This window comes from Plecotus auritus, assembly GCF_963455305.1.
Source record: "Plecotus auritus genome assembly, chromosome: 4".
Classification (NCBI taxonomy): Eukaryota; Metazoa; Chordata; class Mammalia; order Chiroptera; family Vespertilionidae; genus Plecotus; species Plecotus auritus.
In genome coordinates this window covers 3542856-3569904 of record NC_137775.1, presented here as the reverse complement: position 1 = coordinate 3569904, position 27049 = coordinate 3542856, and the positions used below count along the sequence as shown (strand labels likewise).

Sequence of the window (27049 nt, the reverse complement as noted above, 5' to 3'; positions counted from 1 at the left end):
GGTCTCCGTGGCACCCCGCAGTGTGAGGGCTGGGATCTCCAGGGCACCCCGCAGTGTGCGGGCTGGGGTCTCCGGGGCACCCCGCAGTGTGCGGGCTGGGGTCCCTGTGACACCCTGCAGTGTGAGGGCTGGGGTCTCCGGGGCACCCCGCAGTGTGAGGGCTGGGGTCTTCGTGGCACCCCGCAGTGTGAGGGCATCCACTCTGAGATCTCAGGGGACTATCTGGAACCCCTGGACAGGGCTGGGGTTCAGCTCCACCCAACACGCCTGCTGCGAGGCTCCCTCCCTATGGGGATCTGTGGGTGTGGGTGTGGCCAACCGGCTGCCCGGACCTCATCAAAGGCGCCCAGACCTGGTTTAACAGTGTCCACATTCTATGAGTGACTTCTGACCCCGTGTTTTCAGTCCTCCCTCTTCCTTTACACTAGAAAAAAAGATTTGATCTCTACATAGTAAATTCCTTGAGGTCAGAGATAACTTTTCCTCTAACGTTTGCACTGTGAAAAAATGTAAAACTATAGAAAAGGTAAAACATAAATACAATGGACACCCTTGTATTCTTCACCTAGACCCGTGGTCGGCAAACTGTGGCTCGCGAGCCACATGCGGCTCTTTGGCCCCTTGAGTGTGGCTCTGCCACAAAATACCACGGCCTGGGCGAGTCTATTTTGAAGAAGTGGCGTTAGAAGAAGTTTAAGTTTAAAAAATGTGGCTCTCAAAAGAAATTTCAATCGTTGTCCTGTTGATATTTGGCTGTGGACTAATGAGTTTGCCGACCACTGACCTAGGCTAACCAATTGTTACTAATTTGCAATGTTTGCTCTCTCTTTAGATACATATACACACATAGTATATTTATACATAATATATACATTATATATGTGTATCTATATATACATATGCGACACATACACCTTTGCCAAACTATTTGATAGCTGCATATGCCACGACACTTTACCCCTGTGTATACTAGTATATAAATCTCTTCAGAACATGGCATTCTCCTGCACAGTGACAATGTAACTCAGTGTTGCTCCGGTTCTGTGATTGGCTACAATGTTGCTCTGGCTGTTTTCAGAGATGATCTAATTTCAACCTTGAACCCAGTCTTGCACCCTCCCTGCTTGGCCAGTTCAGCTCAGGATCCCACACCAGGTGACAGGGACAGAAAAAGTCCCTAAGCGAGCGTCAGCTGAGTGAATGCAGGGAGAGGTGAGTGACTGAAAGCCCTCTTTGCTGCCTCTTCGGACTTGAAAAGGCGGGTGACCCGCACGGTTCCTCACCTCCCCGCGGGAACCAAACGGCCTTCAGACGCTTCTCATTGATCTTGGCAGCCACCTCACCCCCGGCCGGATCTGTATTCTGCGATGGTGGCTTTGTTTGGTGCTTAGATGGGTGGTATTGAAGTCACTAGTGGCCGGGGGAACCGTCAGGAACTTGGCAAACCCTGTTCAAAGCGAAATATATGAGAATTGCTGTTAATCAGTCTTCCTTCACCTCCCAGGCTACAAAACCACTTGGAGCTTCGAGAAGCGAACCGGTTTATCGCCAGGGAAGGGCAGGAAGGCGGCTCCCCATGTCGGATTTCACTTGCACCAACAAAGCCACAGCTTCGGCTGTGATTGTCCATTGTGCCAAGGGGCGCCCCTCACAAAGAGGCTTTTGTGGAACTGACAGCTCGCTCATCGCCCAGGGGCACACCAGGCAGTGAGCCTCGGAGGAGAGGAAAGTTTGCTCTCCTCTGTGCACAGCCCAGCGGAAGATCCTGCTTAGGGAACCGCCTTTATGGGGGAGAGTCAGGCGCGGGCTGCACACACAGGGGTGCCCACAGCTGTGGCCCCCAGTCCTGGCACCCACAGCTGTGGCATCCTCACCATGGTAGCAGGTAGCAGGGCATCTTCAGCGTTAAGCCCTTGAAGAAATCCTATATAATAAAGAGGTAATATGCAAATTAACCTTCACGCCCTCACAAGATGGCTGCTTACGACCAGGCTGGCAGGGGGTTAGTGAGGGACGACCAAATGACTGAACAGCAGGCTGCATGGGGCGACGAGGCCAGCGGGAGGGCCGTGAGGGGTGACCAGGCCAGCAGGGGAGGCAGTTGGGGGTGACCAGGCCAGCAGGGGGGCAGTTGGGGGTGACCAGGCCAGCAGGGAGGGGGCAGTTAGGAGTGACCAGGCAGGCAAGCAGGTGAGTGATTAGGAGCCAGCGGTCCAGGATTGTGAGAGGGATGTCCGTTGCTTGTGAGGGTGTGAAGGTTAATTGGCAGTTGGACATCCCTGAGGGGTCCCAGATTGGAGAGGGTGCAGGCTGGGATGAGGGGACCCCTCCCCCCCATGCACGAATTTCATGCACTGGGCCTCTAGTGTATTTCATAATCATGACTGCCTTTTATGGGAAAGAGAGCAGCTTTGCCCCCGCCGGTTTGACTCAGCCGGTTTGACCAGAGCAGGCGTCCTCAAACTACGGCCCGCGGGCCACATGCGGCCCGCCGAGGACATGTATCCGGCCCGCCAGGTGCCGCTGCCTGTCCTGCTTAGCAGTCGACTCATCCCGGGCCCGCAGTGCACATAGGAATTGGTTCATAGTTTTTTTTAAAAACTATAGTCCGGCCCTCCAACGGTCTGAGGGACAGTGAACTGGCCCCTGTTTAAAAAGTTTGAGGACTCCTGGACTATAGCGTCGGCCCAGGGATGGAGGGGTCACGGGTTTGATTCCCAGTCAAGAGCATGTACCTCGACTGCAGGGTCCAGGAGTGTATGGGAGGCAACTAACCGATGTGTCTCTCTCACATCGATATTTTTCTCTCTCTCCCCCTCCCTCCCTCCTACTATCTCTAAAAGTCAATGGACAAGATATTCTCTGACGAGAATAAAAAAAAAAACACCCACAAAAAATGAAAAAGCTGAATGTCAGTCTCGTTCTGCATCCGACTGTTTATTTTCCTTTTTTTGTCCAACATTGCCTCCGCTTCCTTCCAGACTGTGCGTCCCGAGTCCTGGCTTGAGCACCTCAGCGGGGTTACTGTCAGGAAGCGCTAAGGGCGCATCACGTGTCACCCTCACGTGTCCCACGGAACGCTGCTCTTGGAAACACAAGGTCTCATGTTGGCCTCCTGCTCTCCCAACCCGTGTGTGCACGGCTGGGATCGGACCCCGGGCGGGCGGGCCCAGACTGTGTTCTGCAAACGTAGTGGTTCTGTGTGGGGGTTTCCTGTTAACCAGACGTCATGGACCCCAGGCTCCCAAACCCCTCGTCTAGATTCACACCGCTTCCTGCACGAGGAGCAGATCGCACCCCGAAGAGCAGAGGCGCGAAAAGCCACGTGGCTCCATCCGCGACGCGGGGGCGTGATGTCGTGCCGGACGGGGACGGGGCAGGACAGCCACCACGACTGCGAGTACAGGCCCGTAAAGGAGTGAAGCTGGGGCCACGCTCTGGCTCTCCACAAACCGCGTCAGCCTCTCCTTTTGCTTTAAAAGCCAACCATAGCTTTCCTAAGACGGGGCAAGCACGTCGGTTACAACAATCACAGCGTTTGATAGACAAAGTGGCACCCGAGAGGCTGCCAACGAGGATGAAAGGCGCTTTGTGCCGCCCGCTGCGAGCGGACGCTGCTGAGCTCGGGGTGGGGGTGGGGGGCGGGGGGACTGACTAGGGCAGCCACAGCTCCCTCCGCCCCAGGCCTCCTAGGTCACCGTGTGCTTCAGTCACCCCGCGTGTGCTGTAGGTCACCCCGGGTGTGCTGTAGGTCACCCCGCCTGTGCTGTAGGTCACCCCGCGTGTGCTGTAGGTCACCCCGGGTGTGCTGTAGGTCACCCCGCCTGTGCTTCAGGTCACCCCGCGTGTGCTGTAGGTCACCCCATGTGCTTCAGGTCACCCCGCATGTGCTTCAGGTCACCCCGCGTGTGCTTCAGGTCACCCCGCGTGTGCTGTAGGTCACCTCGTGTGCGTCAGGTCACCCTGCGTGTGCCATAGGTCACCCCGCGTGTGCTTCAGGTACCCGTGGGAAGTCAGAGCGTTCGAGTCGGTGTGTTTTTAAGTCAGAATTGAAGGCGGTTGCTGGCCTTGGTGAGTGGGGTGCACAGATACCCCTGCAGCACGAGCTGCTCCCCACGTGGCACGTGTGCGCCGAGGCGGCCTGTGCAGGTGAGCGGGATCCCGCGTGGACGACCCCTGTCCCGGCGCCGGGTGCCCTGCAGTCACCGGGTCGCAGCCCAGAGCTCGGCCCCCGAGGCCACAGTGAGCCTCTGCCTGCGGGCGACCGCCAGCACGTCCGTCTCCGCGGGTCCTGCCTGGGGCCGAGGCTCCAGGAGAGCGAGACGAGGCAGACGGGCCAGCCCGGCGCCTGCCCGGCCGCGGGTGACGGACGCGATGGACGCGATGGACACGCTCAGTGTTGCCGCCGCTAACCAGGCGCTGCCGCTGTTCCTCCACAAGAGATGCTCCCCCAAAGGCATGTCTAGATCTTTCCATGAAAAACCACACGCCTGTTCGACCCTGGAGACGCAGGGAGGTCTCCGCGGCCCTCGAGGCGCAGCAGACACTGTCCTGGCCTGCGTCGGCCGTGCGAGGCCTGCAACTCTCGGCCCAGCGTGGCACCCCTGACCGGCCTCGGGGAGGAGGGCCCAGCGGTGGACAAGCTGAGCCGCAGCCACGGCCTTCCTGTCGGGAAGGGGGCTCGTTCCCACGCACCCACTCTGCCCGGCGACACCGGCCCTCAGAAGGGGCTTCCTGCTTCTCACCCGGGGCTTCCCGGGGGCCTGGGGTCCTGTCAATCCCCACCGCCTCCCGGCTGGGCCAGCTGCCCCGCGCTGAGAGCCAGCTCCACATGGTCACACTGGTCCCATGTCAAGCCCACACGGGGAGTGCCCGCTGTCCGGGAGCCCACACGGGAATGCCCGCTGTCCGGGAGCCCACACGGGGAGTGCCCGCTGTCCGGGAGCCCACACGGGGAGTGCCCGCTGTCCGGGAGCCCACACGGGGAGTGCCCGCTGTCCGGGAGCCCACACGGGGAGTGCCCGCTCTCTGGGAGCCCACACGGGGAGTGCCCGCTGTCCGGGAGCCCACACGGGGAGTGCCCGCTGTCCGGGAGCCCACACGGGAATGTCCGCTGTCCGGGAGCCCACACGGGGAGTGCCCGCTGTCCGGGAGCCCACACGGGGAGTGCCCGCTGTCCGGGAGCCCACACGGGGAGTGCCCGCTGCCCGGGAGCCCGCACGGGGAGTGCCCGCTGCCCGGGAGCCCACACGGGGAGTGCCCGCGCTCTGGGAGCCCACACGGGGAATGTTCGCTGTCCGGGAGCCCACACGGGGAGTGCTCGCTGTCCGGGAGCCCACACGGGAATGTCTGCTGTCCGGGAGCCCACACGGGGAGTGCCCGCTGTCCGGGAGCCCACACGGGGAGTGCCCGCTGCCCGGGAGCCCACACGGGGAGTGCCCGCTGTCCAGGAGCCCGCACGGGGAGTGCCCGCTGTCCGGGAGCCCGCACGGGGAGTGCCCGCTGTCCGGGAGCCCGCACGGGGAGTGCCCGCTGTCCGGGAGCCCGCACGGGGAGTGCCCGCTGTCCGGGAGCCCGCACGGGGAGTGCCCGCTGTCCGGGAGCCCGCACGGGGAGTGCCCGCTGTCCGGGAGCCCGCACGGGGAGTGCCCGCTGTCCGGAAGCCCACACGGGAATGTCCGCTGTCCGGGAGCCCACACGGGGAGTGCCCGCTGTCCGGGAGCCCACACGGGGAGTGCCCGCGCTCTGGGAGCCCACACGGGGAATGTCCGCTGCCCGGGAGCCCACAAGAACCAGGAGGTCACGATTCCCAGTCGGGCACAGGCCCGGGTTGCAGGCTTGATCCCCAGTGTGGGGCGTGCTGGAGGCAGCCGATCAGGGATTCTCTGTCATCATTGATGTTTCTCTCGCCCTCTCCCTCCCGCTCTGAAATCAATAAAAACCTATTTTAAAAAATGACCTTACCTAGTTTACTCGACTTCTCAAAAGGCAAAAGCACATTTCCCATCCTATGAGCAGGTCATCACCTGGGCTCTGCACGGGGGCGGGGGCCTCCGCCCCCCCCTCCTCAGCCCTGGCCTTGGGGCTGGTTAGGACAGCTTCCTGGGGGATCGAGTTTCCCTGGGGAAGATGCTTTTTGAGGGAGAAACCGAAACATACAGACTCTGGCGTTCCTAGTAATAAGACAGAGTGGCCACTTACACGGCCATGTGGTTCCTCAGGCGTCTTCCCACGCCCAGGAGGCCGCTCGGTCCCAGGCAGGCGGGAGGCCGGTCCCCCACCGCCGCTGGGCAGGGCTCCGGGCCGCTCGGAACCGGCGCCTCCTCGCTGTGGACACAGGAACGTCTCCCCAGAGAGCCGGTCCCACCCGTTTCCCTCCCTCCGCGCCCCCCATTCCCCCGGGGAAGAAGCAATGGGGCGTCTTTCCTATGGTTGTTTCCGTAAAGGTCAAGGTCGGAAGGACAGTCATTAGAACGGAATGACCCACTAGAAAGCCTTCATTCCTTGGCTGCGTTCCACAGGAGCACCTTTAACTGTCACGGGAACGAAGGATCTTTTCATTCTAGACCAGCCGTGGGCAAACTACGGCCCGCGGGCCGGATCCGGCCCGTTCGGCTGTTCTATCAGGCCCGCAGAGCCGAAAGAGCGGAGGGTTCTCTTGCTCTCCCCTCCGCTCCTTTACTTTGAATTTATATTAGTTCACACAAACACTCCATCCATGCTTTTGTTCCGGCCCTCCTGTCCAGTTTAAGAACCCATGGTGGCCCTCGAGTCAAAAAGTTTGCCCACCCCTGTTCTAGACTGACTTTCCGCCCGCTCCAAAGCACGGGAGGCAGGCAGGCCAGTGCTCACGCTCAGTGCTGGCCCCATGGCAGACGGCACTGGCATGCGCGGTCTTCACCGCTTCCAGGAACCGATTAAAAAGGGCTGGGCTGCAGCGCCGTCCCCGTCACCTGCTCACTTACCGCCCACTGGGAGTCCGTCCAGCTGCACACGGGAGCTCAGAGCCAGGCCGCGCAGTGACCGAGGAGGACGTGGGGTTGGAGCTGGAAACGGCGGACACGGGTATTCGCCCGGCGTGCGCGGGCCAGGAGGGCGCCCGGGAAAGCGCCCTTGGGAAGCCGTTGAGGGAAGGGGCCCAGCCGTGTTTCTCAGCGGGAATAAGAAGGTTGCAACGTAACCCTTTCTAGGTGGCGATCTTCGTTTTTCCTTTTGCCGTTGGCACCCTCCGTAACGAGCGTGTAATGAGGGGATAATCATGTTGTAATAAAAGGAAAGACAGGAGAGAAACTACAGGGAAACCAGGGAGGGGCGATCTGATGCTAAACCGCATCCCTCAGACACGCCGCGGAAGCTCAGCGTGAAGTTCGCACCGAGCCCAAGACGCGCGGAGGCAGCGCCCTCCGTGGGGCAGGCACCCCCTATGGCTGTGTTCTGGGGACCCCCCCCCCCCGGGCCACCTGGGAGGAGGCAGTGCAGTTCCAGCAGAGAGCCCGCGAGAAAGGACCTTATTGGGAAAAGAAACCCACGCGGGTTGGACTCCAGATAAAAACGCCTGTTGCCTCCGACTGACCGGCCTCAGAGGGGAGGTGGCGTGGGGGGGGTGGGGGGGAGATTAACCGGAGAACGTGTGTGTGTCCATAACCCACAGGCAGCCGTAGGGTGGTGGAGGCCTGGTGGGGGGCGGGGGGCGGGCGGGGGGAGGGCTCGAAGCGAGTGAAGGGGGCTACTGGGGGGGCATCAGTAATACTGTCAACAATGAAAACCGCCGTCTCCTCAGAGAGACCCTCAGGCCTCGGGGAGGCCCCCCTCCCGCATCCCAGCATTTGTGGAAGAGAGATCTGCACAGGCGGACTCAAAGGCTCAGCGCTTTTATTGACAATTGGAAGCCGCTGCTGGGTCAGAGGACAGGCCGCTCGCAGGGTCTGCGTGCTCCTTCCCGCGCCCCCGCTCACGGCCGTTGACAGCGGCTGGCTTTCTCTAGCGCACGGTAAGGGTCCGCCTTCTATTCTGGAAAAAGCAAACAGCACCGACCACCGGGGAAGGGGCGGGGACGGGCCTCCTGTGCCTGACGCGGGAGCAAGCCCCCCGCCACGCGCACCGGACAGCGCGGACCCGGATGATGCGGGATGTGGTGCCCACGTGGCGAGGGGTCCCCCATGTGTCGGGGGAGGGGGGTCAGTGCCGGCAGCTGCTGCTCGCTGGGATTGTCGGGAGCGGACGCCTGGCCTGAGTGTTTCAGACGGAGCGGCGATGCCGGCCGGCCGTGGCACGTGTGGCTCAGCCTCGGACCTTCCTCTCCCGCGCCAGACCTGGGCCCCATTATCCCTCTCGGCCCGCGGGCTTCCCACCGCGCTGGCGGCCTGGGGCCACGCTGACAGAGCGAGGCCACGGAGGGAGCGGGAAGGACTGTCCCGGGGTGGGGGTTCGGGAAAGAGGGCAGGTGGCCGTGGGGCATTCTCCGAGGCCCCTCCCCTTCCCTCTCAGCAAAGGAGCATCCTCCTGCTGCTGCTGCTCTTGCAGCCTCCAGGGCCCCGCGTGCAAAAGGGACCCGCGTGCAGGGGGCTGTTCCGCCCGCCGTCCCCATCGCCCGAGGAGACGAGCCGAGGGCAGGGCGCACGTCTCGCTGATGTGTTACCAACGAGGGACAGTTACCAGCCCCCATTCGGCCCGTGCCAGCAGGGGGGCTGCCGGCCGGCAGGAGGTGTGGGACACCGGACAGCAGGTGCCGCTCACTTGCTGGGCCCGGACACGGCCCTGGAGAGTCTGCAATGGCCCGGGCCCTGGCACCACGGGCCCCACTGCTGGCACACCCCCTCCGGGGCACCTGGCCACGCACGAATGTCTGCGATCGAATGATAGATTTGGTGACATTTTCAGAAAACCAGTTTCCAAAGTGGCACATCGTGAAGTGGCCTGCGAGTGCAGTGGGCCACACGCTGACGGGTGCAGCGCGAGACGCGGCCCTCGGGGGGGCCTCTTGGGGGACAGCGTGGCTGCTGCGGCGCTCCCGTGGGAAGCCAGGCTCGGCGAGCCCGCAAGACGGACCCTGGCGCGGAGCGGCGAGTCTGGGCCTGAGAGTCCACGGCCGCCGGCCTAGAACCGAGACAGACGCGCCAACCTCCCATCAACGCTTCTCCCGGCGCCGGCCGGGGGGGAGCGAGGGGTTGAAGCCGAGGCGTCTCTGTCCTCACCCAGCGGCCGGCCGCGAGCTCCCCGGAGGCGGCTTCCCGCCTGTGCTCGTGTGCGTGCGGCGGAGACCGAGGCCGAGGCTTCTCGTGGCCTCACAGGTGGCGCTGCTGGTTCTCCCGGCACAATCAGCGCGAGGCCAGGAGCTGCCCACACCTGATTCTGTCATTTAGGAAAGAACGGTGTACGTGTGTGCACCTATGTTTGTGTGTGCATGTGTGTGCATGTGTGTGCACGTGTGTGAGTGTGCGAATATGCATGTGTGCGTGCGGGGAGAAAGGGAGCGTGGCAGACGCCGCCGGACACGGAGCTCCGGAGCCGACGGCGGGCCCGCGGCAGCTACACGTCGAACCAGTGGGCGCCCATGCAGGCGCGGCTCCACTCGCAGCTGCAGTTCCAGCACCATTCCAGCTGGCACTGGGGCTGCGGGCACTTCATGTGCATGCATCCGCCTGCGGGCAAAGCACACGGGCACGCTGCTCGAGGGGGCACTGTCTGAGGGCACAGCCCCCACAGCCCAGGGTGTCTGCATCCGTCCAAGAGGGGGATGGAGGAGACACCAAGGCCGGCTCCCTTTGGCGGGGGACCCCCCCCTCCCGGCACCCCGGGCGCAGGAGCACTGAGGGGGTCGGGGGTACCAGGCTGGGGAGTGTCCCAGCATCTTCTCTGTCTGGGCCGGGCAGTGGCCTGCTCACCGACACCTCGCGGCTGGCGTGATTAGCGCCGGGGACCGGTGACCTTAAGGCAGCTAGGCGCCAGGACGCGGCTCAGCAGGCGGGGGGCGGGGGGGGGGGGGTGAGGGAGCCGAGGCACTGCGAGGGCTCCCAAGTCCCGGGCCGAACTGCCCGGCCATGAGGCCTCCCGGAGCCCCGGCCGCGACCACGCACAGGCGCCCCCGAGAGGCGTGCCCAAGACTCACCGTTCTTCTCCACGGGCACGCGGCAGCGCGGGCAGGGCTTGGTGGTCTTCTGGATGGTCTCCCGGGAGGACTGCTCCCAGCGAGCCTGCTCGGCCGCCCGCGCGTCCACCCGGTAGGCCTGCGAGAGGAGACGGGGTGAGGGCGCTGCGGCCGCCGGGAGCACCGGATGGAGCTTCTCAGAGACGGAGGCGCCCTGGGGCCAGAAGCCCCGACGGAAAGGCTCCGAGCGGGGACGGGGCGGGCTGGGCACGGAAGGCGGCCCTGGGCACGTGGCCTGCGCTGCAGCCAAGGAGCGGTTCCGTCGGCGTCGAGCCCCTCTCCGAGGCCGTGGCCCGCATCCCTCTTGAGCGTCCCCGACACGGATGTAAAACCTTTCCGGGGTGATTGCAAGTAACGGGAGGGAGCCCGTGGCCTCGGGACCACCTGGCGACGTAACAGACAGAAACCAACGGGGTCTGTGCTCACACCGGCCATTTGGAGTCAGTGGTTGGGGTGGGCGGGGCCCAGAAATGTGAGTCCGGAACATGCCTCGGGGGGCTGCGCGGTGCCGGGAGCCTGGGGGACCCTCCCGTTTGGGCCCGAGGAGGAACAGGCTTAGTTGGGTGTCTGTCACGGCCTCAGTCACCCCGCCACGCGGCAAGGACTTGGGGGTGGGGGTCTCGTGTGACTCTGTGCCACGGAGACGCTGCTAATATACACGTGAGCTAGAACGACCGGAGAGACTTCACACGCGTTTTCTTTTCTCTGCGACAGCGGGGTCCTCAAACTTTTTAAACAGGGGCCAGTTCCCTGTCCCTCAGACCGTGGGAGGGCCGGACTATAGTTAAAAAAAAAAACTATGAACAAATTCCTATGCGCACTGCGGGCCCGGGACGCGTCGGCTGCTAAGCAGGACAGGCAGCGGCACCCGGCGGGCCGGATCCATGTCCTCGGCGGGTTGCCTGTGGCCCGCGGGCCGTAGTTTGAGGACCCCTGGATAATCGGACGAGTGTATCTCAATTCCAAGAGTCAGTTTAAATCCATTTTCCAAAAAGGCCAGATCGCCATTCCCCACACAGCAGGCTGCGTTCAGTGTGAGTGCTTCGGGGAGTCCCCGCTCTGAAGGAGGGAGGGCCTGCCCACTCAAGCCGAAAGCCCCGACAGCACTCACTTGCCCCCAATCACCGAGGAACAGCCTCCCGACTTCCCAGCCACCGCCATGTCCAAGGTCACTCACTGCCTGAGAGCAGCCCGCCCCCTGCTGGCGAGTAGGCTCACATTCTTGAAAGGATTACTGTCCCTTTTGGGGACACACACACACACACACACACACACACCCCTATCTGGGAGAGAGAAGGAGTATCGGAGGGCTGGGAAGTGAAGGAGCACCTGCGAGGCGGGCGGGAGGCGGGCAGCGGGTGGCGGGCGGCGCGCCTTGCTAAGTTGGGACCCTCGGGGCCGTGCGTTGAGTGGGGGGTTTGGAAGAATAGTTTTGAGGACGACAGCACAGCGGGGATTTCTGTCAGGGGGCAGCATGCCGACACCACTGCGGGGTTAGAGCTTCTCGGTCTGCACAGAGGGGCGAGGGGAGGACGGGATGTCCATTTGCCTACTTAGAGGTCGATGGCGACATGGAGCCACACGTATGTCTTAAGCAGCAGGATTACTGCCCTGGCCAGGAGGCTCGGCTGGCTGGAGCGTCGTCCCAGCCGGTTCCCGTCAGGGCACACACCGAGGCTGCCGGTTTGATCCCCGCTCAGGGCACACACAGGAGGCAACTGGTCAACGTCTCTCCCTCACATAGGTGTTCCTCTCTCTCCCTCCCCCTTCCTCTCTCTTAAATATCAAAATCCTTGGGTGAGGATTAAAAAAACAAAAAAACAAGGTTATTAATGTATCATTTGTTGGGACATTTAAAATGCTTTGTGTTCAACTATTGTTACAGATGGATGGACAGGGCAAGGCTGCCTTCAGTAAAATGTGTGTCTGCAGGGAAGCGAGGAGAAGGGAGCGACCTGGTGCTCCGGCAGCGGAGACCTCCAGCTCATGGCTAGCTGGGTCGGTAATTACCTAATTGGGGGGGGGGGGGCGGGGGGCACGGGACCATACCCCCTAACTAAGGTCAGCAAGTTAAGTCAGGGGCCTGCTACGCGGAACTCGGCTGGTCAGAGAGGCAAGGAACTTCCGGGCAAAGAAAATTCCTGCCGAGACTGGTGGCTAGCTCCCCACCCCCCACCTGGCGCTCACCCCCACCTGCCGCTCACCCCCACCTGGCGCTCACCTGCACCAGGAAGGGAAACTCAAGGCGAGGAACAGACCAACGCCTTCCCTCTCCGTTCCCCATCCGGGAACCCCCAAGCAGCTACAAGCGATGGACAAGCTCCTTCTGGAGACGTTGGGGTCTCCCTTCTCTACTCCCCGTGGAGCAGCCACGCCGTCCCGCGCTTCCCTCAGAACCCGCTTCCTCCTCCAGCTCCGTGCGGGCTGGCATCTCAGTCCTTCCCTGGGGGAAGCCAGACCCACCGTGGGTCTCAGACCTTCGGGCCCCGGACCCCCCCCCCATGCCTGCATCCAACGGACCCACACAGACAGGGCTCGGCCTGAGGGGGCGTCCCCGCGGGAAAGGGGGCGCCAGGGCGGGGCACAGCTCATCCTGTGCAGAGCGAGCTCCCGGGACAGAGCAGGCCCTTGTCTGCCAGAGCGGCCCAGGCGCCCATTCATCCAGCACCGCGCTGGGAGCGGGTGGCACCCGCACGGCGGCCACGAGGGACACGAGGGAAACAACGGTGACAGACACGCCAACCGAGGCCCGCGCCGCGGTGCTGCCATGGCGCAGGCGTGTCCTCCACCTGGCGGGGGCATCGCCTGAGGGCCGGCCCGGCACAGCTGCAGCCCCCCCCAGGGTCACCCCGTGGGGCCGGGCAGGGCCCTGGAATGTCCCGGGGACATGCGTGCAGCTAGTGTGTGGGGGACCCTGCGAGAAGCCCTGCGTGCGGGGCCTGCTGTGGGCACCGGTAGGAGAGCGGGCGCCTTCCACAGCCGTGAGCTCCAGCCTGGCGCCCTGTGGGCGGGGGTGGGCATGGGGTGGGCGTGGGGCGGGCGTGTGGTGGGTGTGTGGTGGGCGTGGGATGGGCGTGGGATGGGCGTGTGGCGGGCGTGGGGTGGGTGTGGGGTGGGTGTTGGGTGGGCGTGGGGCGGGTGTGCTGGGACGCGGGTGGGTGTGGGGTGGGTGTGGAGCGGGCGTGGGGCGGGCGTGCTGGGACGCGGGTGGGTGAGGACGGCCGCCTGGCTCAGCTCGCTGTGAACGCCCGGCCCCGAGTGAGACTGGCGCCGGCATCGCCTCTTCAACCCCCTCCGCCGCCGCCCTCACAGGCGAGGCAGCCTGGCTCAGTGGTGGTCACAGCATGTCTGTCAGGTGCCCTGGAGGGCGAGTGACAGGGTGGCCATGGGACCAGAAGACACGTGGGCTCACTGGTACCGAGGGATCCGCTCCTGGGACCGTGGGAGCTGGTGAGGCCGTGTCTGCAAGGCTGGCTGCAGGCCGGGGCGCGGGAGTGTCCGTGACAGCCTCGAGGGGAACCCCTTCTTACCCGGACCCTCAGCCTTTGCTCTCCAGGCCTTCCCCTGCTCGGGTGGGCCCCCCATCATGAGCAACCCCCTGGACTTAAAGCCCCCCGTTCCCCCGACTGCAGGCCACACCTTCCACACCCTTCCCGCAGCGCCTGGACCGTGTTTGCCGACAGCTGCACACCACGGCCTCGCCAGGTGGAGACCACGGCCTCTCCGGGTGGAGTCCCGGCCTCGCCAGGTGCACGCAGAAAGGGCCTCCAGCTGGCAGGCCCGGCTCGTTCTCATTCTCCGCCGCCCGGCGTCCAAGCACGTGCCTGGCCCCGGGTTCGTCAGGCCGCAGCGGGCGGACGAGAGGCGCACGGCCGGTCCGCTGATGGCATGACGGGCACGGGGAGTCAGCGTGGTCGGGGTGAGCGCCATGCTTCGTGGGAAAGGGGTGCTTGGACAGAGTGGGAACCATTGCCCCACGGAGTCTACATGCCCCCTGTGGACGACAACATGTATGTGCCGCCCCAGTTTCCATCACGGAGGGGCTGGAGGGTTCCCAGCAGCTGGGACCCAGCCGAGTGCGCCCAGAGACGCTCGCGGGGAAACAGCCCTGCTGTCCTGTGAAAACGGCGGACGCTCCTTGCCTGTCATTGCGCTTTGGGCCCCTGTTTCTTGCAAAACATTCCACTTCCCGCAGGGAGGCAGCGCCACCTGGTGGACGAGAGGCGCCCAGCAGCCGCTTCCCCGCCTGCGCTGAGCAGATGCCAGACCTGGCAGGTGGCCCCCTGGGCCAGATCAGCCTCAGGGCGAGTGTGTGTGTGTGAGTGTGTGTGTGTGTGTGTGTGAGTGTGTGTGTGTGTGTGAGTGTGTGTGTGTGTGTGTGAGTGTGTGTGTGTGGTGTGTGTGTGTGAGTGAGTGTGTGTGTGTGAGTGTGTGTGTGTGTGTGAGAGTGTGTGTGTGAGTGTGTGTGTGTGTGAGAACTGTGTGTGTGAGTGTGTGTGTGTGAGTGTGTGTGTGTGAGTGAGTGTGTGTGAGTGTGTGTGTGTGAGTGTGTGTGTGTGAGTGAGATAACTGTGTGTGGTGAGTGTGTGCATGTGGTGTATGTGGTATGTGTGTTTTGTGTATTGGTTTGTGGTGGGTGTGTAGTATGTGTGTGGAGTGTATGTGGTGTATGTAGTATGTGTATACTGCTGTGGGGGTGTGTGTGTATGTGGTGTATGTAGTATGTGTGTGGAATGTATGTGGTGTATATAGTATGTATTGCTGTGGGGTGTGTGTGTAGTGTGTGTGTGGAGTGTATGTGGTGTATGTAGTACGTGTGCATTGCTGTGGGGAGTGTGTGTAGTATGTGTGTGGAATGTATGTGGTGTATATAGTATGTGTGTATTGCTGTGGGGTGTGTGTGTAGTGTGTGTGTGGAGTGTATGTGGTGTATGTAGTATATGTGCATTGCTGTGGGGAGTGTGTGTAGTATGTGTGTGGAATGTATGTGGTGTATATAGTATGTGTGTATTGCTGTGGGGTGTGTGTGTAGTGTGTGTGTGGAGTGTATGTGGTGTATGTAGTACGTGTGCATTGCTGTGGGGAGTGTGTGTAGTATGTGTGTGGAATGTATGTGGTGTATATAGTATGTGTGTACTGCTGTGGGGTGTGTGTGGAGTGTGTGTGTGGAGTGTATGTGGTGTATGTAGTATGTGTGTACTGCTGTGGGGTGTGTGTGTAGTGTGTGTGTGGGGTGTAGGGAGTGTGGGGTGATAACAGGTTTCTGTGAAATACTCCCCACGCCACCAGTTGCTCTAACAGCGTGTTTCCGAGTCTCAGACGGGACGTGATTGCGCGTCCACGTGAGGAATGGGCATTTAGTGCTTTTCCAGCGAGTTGGCCGGGGGCCTCGCCCGCTCTGACCCAGCGCTGTGGGGCAGCCTGTGTCCAGGGGGCCTGCCCGGGGTGGGGGGGGACGGCTCTCTGGACGGTGCCTGGGAGGAGGGAGGAGGTGAGAGCACAGGGCACCTGGCAGCATGTCCCTCAGGGAGGACCCGGCTGAGATGAACTGGGGCTGGAGCCTTTCCCGCCGTGGGCCCGCCTGTCGCTGACTTCCCAAACTCCCAGCTTAGAGCTTTTCAACATTTTAAAACCAATGTTAAACCAGTCATTTTAGTATTTTAAAAAAATAACGCACAAGGTCCGGACAGTGTGGCTCAGGGGTTGAGCGTGGACCTATGAACCAGGAGGTCACGGTTTGGTTCTCGGTCAGGGCACAGGCCCGGGTTACAGGCTAGATCTCCAGTGCGGGGCGTGCAGGAGGCAGCCGATCCATGATCCTCTCTCATCATTGATGTCTCTCTCTCTCTCCCTCTCCCTCTCCCTTCCTCTCTGAAATCGATAAACTTAGATTTAAAAAATGCATTAGCAAGAGCAGTGCATTAAGGTGAGGGTCAAGGAGTCTAACTGATGGGAAATGCCTGATCGCACAGGAGCCCTGGGCTCCCGGGCCGGAGGATGTAGGTCAAGGACAGAGACCGCTCGGCTCAGGGAGAGCAGTGGGAGGGCCAGCGGCCGAATCCAACCTGAAAACCGAGAGGCGAGTGGAAAGGACCGTGACCAGGGCTGGTGGGGGTTTGTCAGAATGAGATACGACGCTGCCCGAGCCTTCAGCTTCCACTGTTCCATGTGTCGAGGGGCACCCCTCAAAGACTTGAGGCTGGGGGACCCACCGTGGGCAGCCGCTGGGGTCGCTGCTGGCGGAGGGAGCGTGGAGAACGGAAACCAGACTCTGATTAGAACAGCAGCGGAACCGGGCCTTCCAGTCGATGATGCGCTGGTCCGGCCCACCCTTCCCATGCCCGAGGTCGCTGTGGCTCAAGTAAGGACAGTGGAGGCTTGTGAATGAGCTCCCGGAGCACGTCCTGTGTCCCTTTCCTCCTCTTGTGGCTCCTGAAGGCTGAGTCCCAGGGCCGTGTCCCTGGGGTCCCTTGTGGCTGGTGTTCCGTTGGGTGTGGCCCAGGGGAGACGTTAGCAAGACGGGGTAGGGGAGAGAAGCCAGGCGCCTGTCCTCCCTGCCCCCCTGCCTCCCTGCGTGGACCCATCCTGGCAGTGCTGGGGGGTCCGTGATCACACCTCCAGGCTGCGGCCACGTCTCCCGGCTCCCTCTGGCAGCTGGCTCCCACGTAACGCCATTTCCTCCTCCTGTCCCTTCAGGCTGAGGCGTCGTGGCTCCCCTGGACTCTGCAGCCCTGCGCCCTCCCCCACCACGGCGGGTCCATGACCCTTCAGTTCAAATCTCTGCGTGCGCCCACCTGAGTAGGGCTCCCTCCCTGGGGACCCTGAACGATCAGGTGGAGGGAAAACGGCAGCAAAAGACCCTCTGTCCGCAGGCAGACAGCGTGGACAGAAGACTTCTGCGGTTTCGTTGGGCGTCTTGCTCTGTTCTCGAACCCGAGGGGTGGGAGGCGGCCTCGCGTAATGAGGGCTCCAGGCAGGCAGCGGCCACGTTGCAGGGAGGGCTTCTCTCCACGACTCTCCCTGGCTGCCCCCCTCCTGGCCCCGCTGCCCCCTCCTGGCCCAGCTGCCCCCCTCCTGGCCCAGCTGCCTCCTCCTGGCCCCGCTGACCCCTCCTTGCCCAGCTGCCCCCTCCTGGCCCAGCTGCCCCCCTCCTGGCCCAGCTGCCCCCCTCCTGGCTCCGCTGCCCCCCTCCTGGCCCCGCTGCCCCCTCCTGGCCCCGCTGCCCCCTCCTGGCCCAGCTGCCCCCTCCTGGCCCAGCTGCCCCCCTCCTGGCCCAGCTGCCCCCCTCCTGGCCCCGCTGCCCCCTCCTGGCCCAGCTGCCCCCCTCCTGGCCCAGCTGCCCCCCTCCTGGCCCAGCTGCCCCCCTCCTGGCTCCGCTGCCCCCTCCTGGCTCCGCTGCCCCCTCCTGGCCCAGCTGCCCCCTCCTGGCCCCGCTGCCCCCTCCTTGCCCAGCTGCCCCCCTCCTGGCCCAGCTGCCCCCCTCCTGGCCCAGCTGCCCCCCTCCTGGCCCAGCTGCCCCCCTCCTGGCTTCGCTGGCCTCCTCCTGGATCAGCTGCCCCCCTCCTGGCCCAGCTGCCCCCCTCCTGGCTCCGCTGCCCCCCTCCTGGCCCAGCTGCCCCCCTCCTGGCCCAACTGCCCCCCTCCTGGCCCAGCTGCCCCCCTCCTGGCCCAGCTGCCCCCCTCCTGGCTCCGCTGCCTCCTCCTGGCCCAGCTGCCCCCTCCTGGCCCAGCTGCCCCCCTCCTGGCCCAGCTGCCCCCCTCCTGGCCCAGCTGCCCCCCTCCTGGCTTCGCTGGCCTCCTCCTGGATCAGCTGCCCCCCTCCTGGACCAGCTGCCCCCCTCCTGGCCCAGCTGCCCCCCTCCTGGCTCCGCTGCCTCCTCCTGGCCCAGCTGCCCCCCTCCTGGCTCCGCTGCCCCCTCCTGGCCCAGCTGCCCCCCTCCTGGCTTCGCTGGCCTCCTCCTGGATCAGCTGCCCCCCTCCTGGCCCAGCTGCCCCCCTCCTGGCTCCGCTGCCTCCTCCTGGCCCCGCTGCCCCCTCCTGGCCCAGCTGCCCCCCTCCTGGCTTCCCTGCCCCCTCCTGGCCCAGCTGCCCCCCTCCTGGCCCAGCTGCCCCCCTCCTGGCTCCGCTGCCCCCTCCTGGCCCAGCTGCCCCCCTCCTGGCCCAGCTGCCCCCCTCCTGGCCCAGCTGCCCCCCTCCTGGCCCAGCTGCCCCCTCCTGGCTCAGCTGCCCCCTCCTGGCTCAGCCCCCTCCTGGCTCAGCCCCCTCCTCGGTCTCCCACATGCTGACTGACTGGGGCGCCTAGTGAAGTAACATCAACTTTGTGGCTCAGGGACTGCATCCCCGAGCCGACCACAGCCCGACCTGTTAGAGAGGGTTGGCACATCTTTCTGGAATGGACGAGCAATGGCTCTCTGAGGTAGACGCCCCCTCACTCAACCCCTGTTAGAAGTCTGTGGGCAGATGCTGCCTCGGCCGGGCTGCAGGAGGCACTGCCCGCTGGGTGGAGATCCTGGCTGGCACCTTTGCCCACGCAGCGCCCTCTGCTGGAGTGCTGGGTGTGCTGTTTCACACTGACCCTCCTTCCTGACGTTTCCGGGGAAGCGTTATGCAAAGGCATGTGCCGTCCAGATTTGGGTCAGCGTGTTCCCATCACTGTTAATGCCTCGAGTCTCCCCCGTGGCTCCCCTCCGAGCCTCTGAAGAGAAAGACAGGTGCTGCGTTCTTCCAGGAGGTGACTGGCCTACACGGACCCTGGATGTAATTCCGCTAGAGACGGTGCCTGCGACACAGGCCTGGTACCGGTCATCTGTGCTGACGGCCAGCTCTAACGTCCTCCCATTTCCCTGAGGCGACCGTGAAGGCTTAAAAAAAAAAAAATTGGGCTACCTCGACCTTTAATGCCAAGGTTGGTTGGTTCCTCTCGAATGGAGACGACTGGGTGGGTAGGGCGCCTGGACAGCTTGTGCTACACGATGTGCTACTCCTCTAACACCAACAGGTGTGGGGGCATCGCTTCTTGGAAGCCTTTGTCCATGTCCGCGATCATCACAGGGTGCGGGTGGAAGGGGCAAGGCCAGAGCCCCAGGCCCCAGGCCCCAGGCTCTATTTCCCAGAGCCCCAAGCTCTACCCTCCGGGGTACGGTGATCCCGAGGCGAGGGCGGGGTGGTCTCCGGGTCCTGATCCAGCCTGACACCAGTACCCGGGGGGCTCCCATCGGGGTGCTCCTGGGCCCACACCCAGTCAGCAGAAGGAGCTTTGCTTCCTCTGCTACGGAGACGGCAGATCAGCCCAAGCCTCCCAGCGTCTCGGGCCACATGTAGGAGCTCCGAGAAGCCCCGAGCTCGCCGGTTCCGTGTATGTAATGACACGGACGCTGAGTAAATACACCTGCAGAGCGCGCACAGGGACACACTGCCGTCCGCTCTGACCTCACGGCGCTCAGACAGTTAAAGTTCTCTAGCGTAAAATTAAAATGTTCTGGAATCTCTACGTTGATTCATGAAGCTCCTGTCGATAAAACGACTGAAGGATTTACCGGGCAGAGGTGGCGTTTAAGCCCTCGCTAACATCTCCCAGGAGGGAAGGATGAGCTGAGGCTGGATGGGTCGTAGTTCATAGACAGGGGAGAGCATGGCTGCCTGCCGCGAGGCCTGAGCGGCGCCCCGGAGCTCAGGGGTCAGCGCTCTCACCCGATCGAGGCTGAAACCATGTTGCTAAACAGCAGTGATACCCCTGCATCGCGTAACGCTCCTGGCGTGTCAGGCATGGAAGCGGCTTCTGCCCAAGATCGAAGCAAAGGCGCTGCTGAACGGATAAGCATGAGGGCAGCGTGGACTCTCCGGTGGCGAGGTGGCTGCGTGATGGTACGCCCCCTGCGCACTCTGGTCTGCTGGGTTCCTCACCCCGATCCCCGCGGCACGGAAGCACCTGCACCCGCCCATGGGGGAGTCTGCTGCTCCGCCCTGCGGGGGCGTGGTTCTGGAAGGGTCCGATGGCCCAGGAGCCTCTGCCTCCTTCCCAGGCTGCGGCTCCCGGTCTGGTTCTTGTGGATTCAGAGGGGACCCTCCATGACCTTCAGGACAGAGCTCTCCCCCCGCCCCACTCTGAGCCCCAGGAGGCCAGGGCACCTTACCTGAGCGGCTGCCCCTGAGGCGGCGGCCAGGGCGCTGCACTCCCCCTCGTGGTAGGCGTCCTTACAGTCACGGCAGAAGACGAGCTGCGGGGAGACGAGAGCACACACGTGTCAGAGGGGCTCTGCCAGCTGAGGGAGCACACATATGTCAGAGGGGCTCCTGCCAGCTGTGGGAGCACACACGTGTCAGAGGGGCTCCTGCCAGCTGTGGGAGCACACACATGTCAGAGGGGCTCCTGCCAGCTGTGGGAACACACACATGTCAGAGGGGCTGCTGCCAGCTGTGAGAGCACACACGTGTGTCAGAGGGGCTGCTGCCAGCTGTGGGAGCACACACATGTCAGAGGGGTGCTGCCAGCTGTGGGAGCACACACATGTCAGAGGGGTGCTGCCAGCTGTGGGAGCACACACATGTCAGAGGGGCTGCTGCCAGCTGTGGGAGCACACACGTGTCAGAGGGGCTCCTGCCAGCTGTGGGAGCACACGCATGTCAGAGGGGCTCCTGCCAGCTGTGGAAACACACGCATGTCAGAGGGGCTCCTGCCAGCTGTGGGAGCACACGGGGTCAGAGGGGTGCTGCCAGCTGTGGGAGCACACACATGTCAGAGGGGCTGCTGCCAGCTGTGGGAGCACACACATGTCAGAGGGGGTCCTGCCAGCTGTGGGAGCACACACGTGTGTCAGAGGGGTGCTGCCAGCTGTGGGAGCACACACATGTCAGAGGGGGTCCTGCCAGCTGTGGGAGCACACGGGGTCAGAGGGGCTGCTGCCAGCTGTGGGAGCACACACATGTCAGAGGGGGTCCTGCCAGCTGTGGGAGCACACGGGGTCAGAGGGGCTGCTGCCAGCTGTGGGAGCACACACATGTCAGAGGGGTCCTGCCAGCTGTGGGAGCACACACATGTCAGAGGGGGTCCTGCCAGCTGTGGGAGCACACGGGGTCAGAGGGGCTCCTGCCAGCTGTGGGAGCACACGGGGTCAGAGGGGCTTCTGCCAGCTGTGGGAGCACACACATGTCAGAGGGGCTCCTGCCAGCTGCGGGAGCACACACATGTCAGAGGGGCTCCTGCCAGCTGCGGGAGCAGACAGCTCGCAGCCCTCTCTCGGGGTGCTGGCTCTGCAGCCCAGCCGCCATGGGGTGGCCCCATGGGGTGGGCCCGTGGGGAGGCCCGTGGGGAGGCCCGTGGGGAGGCACTCAGCCCTCCAGCCCAGCTGAGCTCAGAGTGGACAGCCGGCAGGTGTCTGAGCCCTGTGTCAGTGGATCTTCTGGTTCCGGGCCAAGTGGCCCAGCCGACCCCTCAGGGGCAGACAAACTGCCTGCCCAGGACCCGGCCCCGATGATAGGCTGAGCGGGAACAACGTAAAGCAAAGCGGGGGCCAGGCTGCGGCTGTTTTCAGTCACGGACTTTGGGGTGTTTATTGCCCGGAAACAGGTGACTGCTAGGGCAAAGGTCACTGCTAGGGCAAAGTTCACTGCTAGGGAAAGGTGACTGTTAGGGAAAGGTCACTGTTAGGGAAAGGTCACCGCTAGGGAAAGGTGACTGTTAGGGAAAGGTCACTGTTAGGGAAAGGTCACTGCTAGGGAAAGGTGACTGCTAGGGCAAAGGTCACTGCTAGGGAAAGGTCACTGCTAGAAAAAGGTGACTGCTAGGGCAAAGGTCACTGCTTGGGAAAGGTCACTGTTAGGGAAAGGTCACTGCTAGGGAAAGGTGACTGCTAGGGAAAGGTCACTGTTAGGGAAAGGTCACTGCTAGGGAAAGGTCACTGTTAGGGAAAGGTCACTGCTAGGGAAAGGTCACTGCTTGGGAAAGGTCACTGCTAGGGAAAGGTCACTGCTAGGGAAAGGTCACTGTTAGGGAAAGGTCACTGCTAGAAAAAGGTGACTGCTAGGGCAAAGGTCACTGCTAGGGAAAGGTCACTGTTAGGGAAAGGTCACTGCTAGGGAAAGGTGACTGCTAGGGAAAGGTCACTGTTAGGGAAAGGTCACTGTTAGGGAAAGGTCACTGCTAGGCAAAGGTCACTGCTAGGGAAAGGTCACTGCTAGGGAAAGGTCACTGCTAGGGAAAGGTCACTGCTAGGGAAAGGTCACTGCTTGAGAAAGGTCACTGCTAGGGAAAGGTCACTGCTTGAGAAAGGTCACTGCTAGGGAAAGGTCACCGCTAGGGCAAGGTGACCGCTAAGGAAAGGTCACTGCTAGGGAAAGGTCACTGCTAGGGAAAGGTCACTGTTAGGGAAAGGTCACTGTTAGGGAAAGGTCACTGCTAGGGAAAGGTCACTGCTAGGGAAAGGTCACTGCTTGAGAAAGGTCACTGCTAGGGAAAGGTCACTGCTAGGGCAAGGTGACCGCTAAGGAAAGGTCACTGCTAGGGAAAGGTCACTGCTAGGGAAAGGTCACTGTTAGGGAAAGGTCACTGTTAGGGAAAGGTCACTGCTTGGGAAAGGTGACTGTTAGGGAAAGGTGACTGCTATGGAAAGGTCACTGCTAGGGAAAGGTCACTGTTAGGGAAAGGTCACTGTTAGGGAAAGGTCACTGCTTGGGAAAGGTGACTGTTAGGGAAAGGTGACTGCTATGGAAAGGTCACAGCTAGGGAAAGGTCACCGCTAGGGAAAGGTCACTGTTAGGAAAAGGTCACTGTTAGGGAAAGGTGACTGTTAGGGAAAGGTCACTGCTAGGGAAAGGTCACTGTTAGGGAAAGGTCACTGCTAGGCAAAGGTCACTGCTAGGGAAAGGTGACTGCTAGGGAAAGGTTACTGTTAGGGAAAGGTGACTGTTAGGGAAAGGTCACTGTTAGGGAAAGGTGACCGCTAGGGAAAGGTCACCGCTAGGGCACGGTGACCGCTAGGGAAAGGTCACTGTTAGGGAAAGGTCACTGTTAGGGAAAGGTGACTGTTAGGGAAAGGTCACTGATAGGGGAAGGTCACTGTTATGGAAAGGTCACTTCTAGGGCCCGGAACACACAAAGTTCTAGGAACGTGCAAGTTCTCCAGTTAACATTGTAGGCACCAGCCAGGAATTTAGCTCTGTTTTGCTTAATATAAGACTGCTTTGAACTGAAAAAGAAACCCAAAACAAACGGATGTAGAAAACAATCAGTTTTATCCCTAAACCATCCCCGTCCCTCCTGCCTCAGAGGACAGTGTCTGAGACAGCTTCCCTTCAGGTTATGGCGCCTCCTCGCCTGGGTCCAGTGTCTCGTTCTCTCTGCTCGCCTGGGTGACTGAAACCCCGGACGTGGTTCAGGGAAAGGCTCCTCGGCTGCACCCACACCCTCCGCGTCTCCCAGGCTCCCAGCTGCTTCTCCCAGCACCAAGACGGACCCACAGGTTGTGGGTGTGAACGTCAAGGTTCAGGCTGGGCCCTGGTGGTGGCTCCGTTGGTTAGAGCGTCATCCCCATGTGCCAAGATTGCGGGTTTGATCTCCGCAAGGAGCAGCCAGTGAGTGCGCTGATGAGTGCAACAACACATGGATGTCTCTCTCTCTCCACGTCGATCGATAAAGGGCGTGAAGGTCAGGTTGGTGGGAGCCGGTGTGTTAGGTGCCTTCCTGCGGATCGATGCCACCAGGGCTCAGCTTCCCCTGAGCTGAACGTAACCCACGAGCAGTGAATGAATTGGACCCTCGAATGTCCTCTGAAGTTTTTCTTTTTTAATGTATTTGCTCATCTTGGGTTTGCTGAGCCCTACCATGCTGCTCTTGCGTGCTGTCCTGTGTCACTGTGTGTCACTGTGTGCGGGGAACGAACCCCGTGTGCTTACTGCTGTGTGTGACAGTGTTTGTTACTGTGTGTGTGGCTGTGAGTGTGACTGTGTTACTGTGTGTGACTTTGTGTGTCTTTATGGCTGTGAGTGTGACTGTGTGAGTGACTATGTGTGTGTGTGTGTGTGACTGTGTGTAACAGTGTGTGATTATGTGTTTGCTACTGAGTGTGACTGTGTGTTTGCTACTGTGAGTGTGACTGTGTCTATGTGACTGTGTAACAGTGTTTGCTACTGTGTGTGGCTGTGTGTTTGTGACTATGAGTGTGACTGTGAGTGAGACTGTGAGTATGACTGTGTGAATGACCATATATGTGTATGGGACTGTATGTGACTATGTGTAACAGTGTTTGTGTGACTGGGTGTAACTGTGTGTGTAAATATGTGTTTGTTACTGTGAGTATAACTGTGTGTGAGACTGTGAGTGTGACTGTGTATGTCTGTGACTGTGTAACAGTGTGTGTGTGTGTTTGCTACTATGTGTGGCTATGTGTTTGTTACTGGGAGTGTGACTATGTGTGAGACTGTGCGTGTGTTACTGTGTATGAGACTGTGAGTGTGAATGTGAATGTGACTGAGTGTGACTGTGTGTGTGTGTTTGCTGTGTGTGGCTGTGTGTTTGTTACTGTGGGTGAGGCTGTGTGTTTGTTACTCTGAGTGTGACTGAGTGTGACTATGTGTATGGCTGTGACTGTGTGTGTGTTTGCTGTGTGTGTCTATGTGACTGTGTGACTATGAGTGTGACTATGTGTGTGAGACTGTGAGTGTGACTGGCTGTGTGTTTGTTACTGTGCGTGTGACTGTGATTGTGGCTATGTGTTTGGTACTGTGTGTGAGACTGTGAGTGTGGCTGTGAATGTGACCGAGTGTGGCTGAGTGTGACTGTGTGTGGCTGTGTGTTTGTTACTGTGGGTGTGACTGTGTGTGGCTGTGTGTTTGTTACTGTGGGTGTGACTGTGATTGTAGCTGTGTGTTTGTTACTGTGCGTGTGACTGTGACTGTGGCTGTGTGTTTGGTACTGTGTGTGAGACTGTGAGTGTGGCTGTGTGTTTGGTACTGTGTGTGAGACTCTGAGTGTGGCTGTGTGGCTGTCACTCTGTGTGGCCTGTGGCTGTGCTGTTCCATTACTCAGCAGAGCTCACTGTGTGATCTCGCCCACAGCTTCCTGGGGAGCAGGGCTGCCCGGGGCCTGGCGGGGCACACACGTCATGTCCTATTGCCAGTGGATGAGACAGGAAATCAGTGTCACGGCGGAGGAACACCCCGGAGCCTGATCAGTTTGTCAGAAGAAAGAGGCCTTTTCCGACAGAGACATGAAGTTCCCTTTCTCACGGGGCCGGAGAACCAACGATACAGCGCAGAACGGAAAGGCGAGAGCACGGGCGCTAAGCCCACCACGGCGATGTGGCGACAGGCACGCAATGCGGCAAAACGGCGCTGCGGTGATCTGACGCGAGGCCCTGGTTCCCGTGCTTCTACTTAGAGGGGACACCGGACATGGAGCCCCAGCAAGCAGCGGCCTCCTCACGGAAATGACTCCAGTCTCACATGCAATGAGTATCTAGGACAGCCGTGGGCAAACTACGGCCCGTGGGCCGGATCCGGCCCGTTCGGCTGTTCTATCCGGCCCGCGGAGCCGAAAGAGCGGAGGGTTCTCTTGCTCTCCCCTCGGCTCCTTTACTTTGAATTTATATTAGTTCACACAAACACTCCATCCATGCTTTTGTTCCGGCCCTCCGGTCCAGTTTAAGAACCCATTGTGGCCCTCGAGTCAAAAAGTTTGCCCACCCCTGGTCTAGGAGGTCGGACTTGATTGAAAAATGGCCAGGTTTTAAGTTTCATCATCCAGAACTCAAGATTGTGCACAAAGCGCTTGTACCAATGCTTAGGCCTCCAGTTCCCAAACTGTGCCCCAAGGCACCCCGGGGTGCCACAACAAGCTCACCGGTGTTGGTGAAGGTTGAGGCACCCCCCGGCGCACTCGACACCCGCCGGAGACCGTGTGAATTACGGACAGAGGCAGGCCCGGTGTTCATGTCCCTCGTGCCGCCTTCCTCGCAGTGACACCCTGTGTTTGCCAAGCTGGGCCGTCAGAGGTTCCTGCACTGAAGGCGTCAGCAAGAAACCACGTGACGGCATCTATTTGGAGCAGGAGATGCAGCTACTTAAGAACAAAATAAAAAACATATATTTTTTCAATTTATGTGAACTATTCCCTCCCCAAATGACTGTCAAGTTACTAAGACATTCATTCTTACGTTATTTGGACCGAAATAGTTAATGCTTACTTTTTAAAGCCTTTAAAACATTGTGAAGGTAACATACGCCTATGCTGTCGGCCCTCGGAGCTCCCCGCCCTGTTAGGTCTGATCGGAAGCAGGAAGTGGGAACCGTGTTATCTGAGCTCCGTGAGCTTCGCGCTGGGCGTCTGCGTGTCTACTTTACAGCCCCGGCTGCCTCGTCCGAGCCGACGGGCGTTTCTGTGAAGGGATCTGTCGGCCTGTAGGCCTGTGAGCGGGGTCCTTTCCTGGAGAGACTCCCCAGGCAGGCTGCACGGGCCTGGCGCAACCACCGAAAGGTTCAAGAGCAGGACTGAGGCCGCCCACGAAGAGAGGCTGTCGTGGCCAACAGCTTCAGCAACACCCGAGGCCCTGCGCCCCCCCTGGCAGTCTGTCCTGTGGATTTGGGACGTGCCTTGCCGCCCGCAACCACTGAAGCCAGTTCCTTGCAATCAATCTCTCTCTCTAGGTAAGTCGACATAGATACAGATAATGAGGTATCCATACATCTGTGTGCATCTATAGATCTGTGGGACATCTGAGCATATCTCTATCTACATCTACATCTATATATATCTAATCTATATCTATATCCACATCATCTGTCTCTATCTATCTCTATCTCTATATATCTATATCTATATCTATATCTATATCTATATCTATATCTATATCCACGTCATCTGTCTCTATCTCTATCTCTATTTCTATATATCTATATCTATATGTATAT

General features: G+C 61.0%; 1 protein-coding gene across 9 annotated transcripts in view; it reads right to left on the bottom strand.

Moving 5' to 3' along the window:
• Positions 1-27049, bottom strand: part of PRKN (parkin RBR E3 ubiquitin protein ligase) — a 638297-nt gene that overhangs the window by 2776 nt on the left and 608472 nt on the right. For 3 of the 9 annotated variants that reach the window (XM_080663608.1, XM_080663613.1, XM_080663611.1), the window contains 3 exons: positions 20281-20364; positions 10109-10226; positions 1284-1447 (listed from right to left, as the gene is read on the bottom strand). In XM_080663608.1, coding sequence (XP_080519734.1) covers positions 1308-1447; positions 10109-10226; positions 20281-20364 — 342 coding nt within the window. In that variant the 3' untranslated portion in view covers positions 1284-1307. Of the gene's footprint in view, positions 1-1283; positions 1448-7852; positions 9642-10108; positions 10227-20279; positions 20365-27049 lie in introns of those variants that run through there. The other 6 variants (XM_080663614.1, XM_080663612.1, XR_013960334.1 and 3 more) reach the window with 5 other exon arrangements.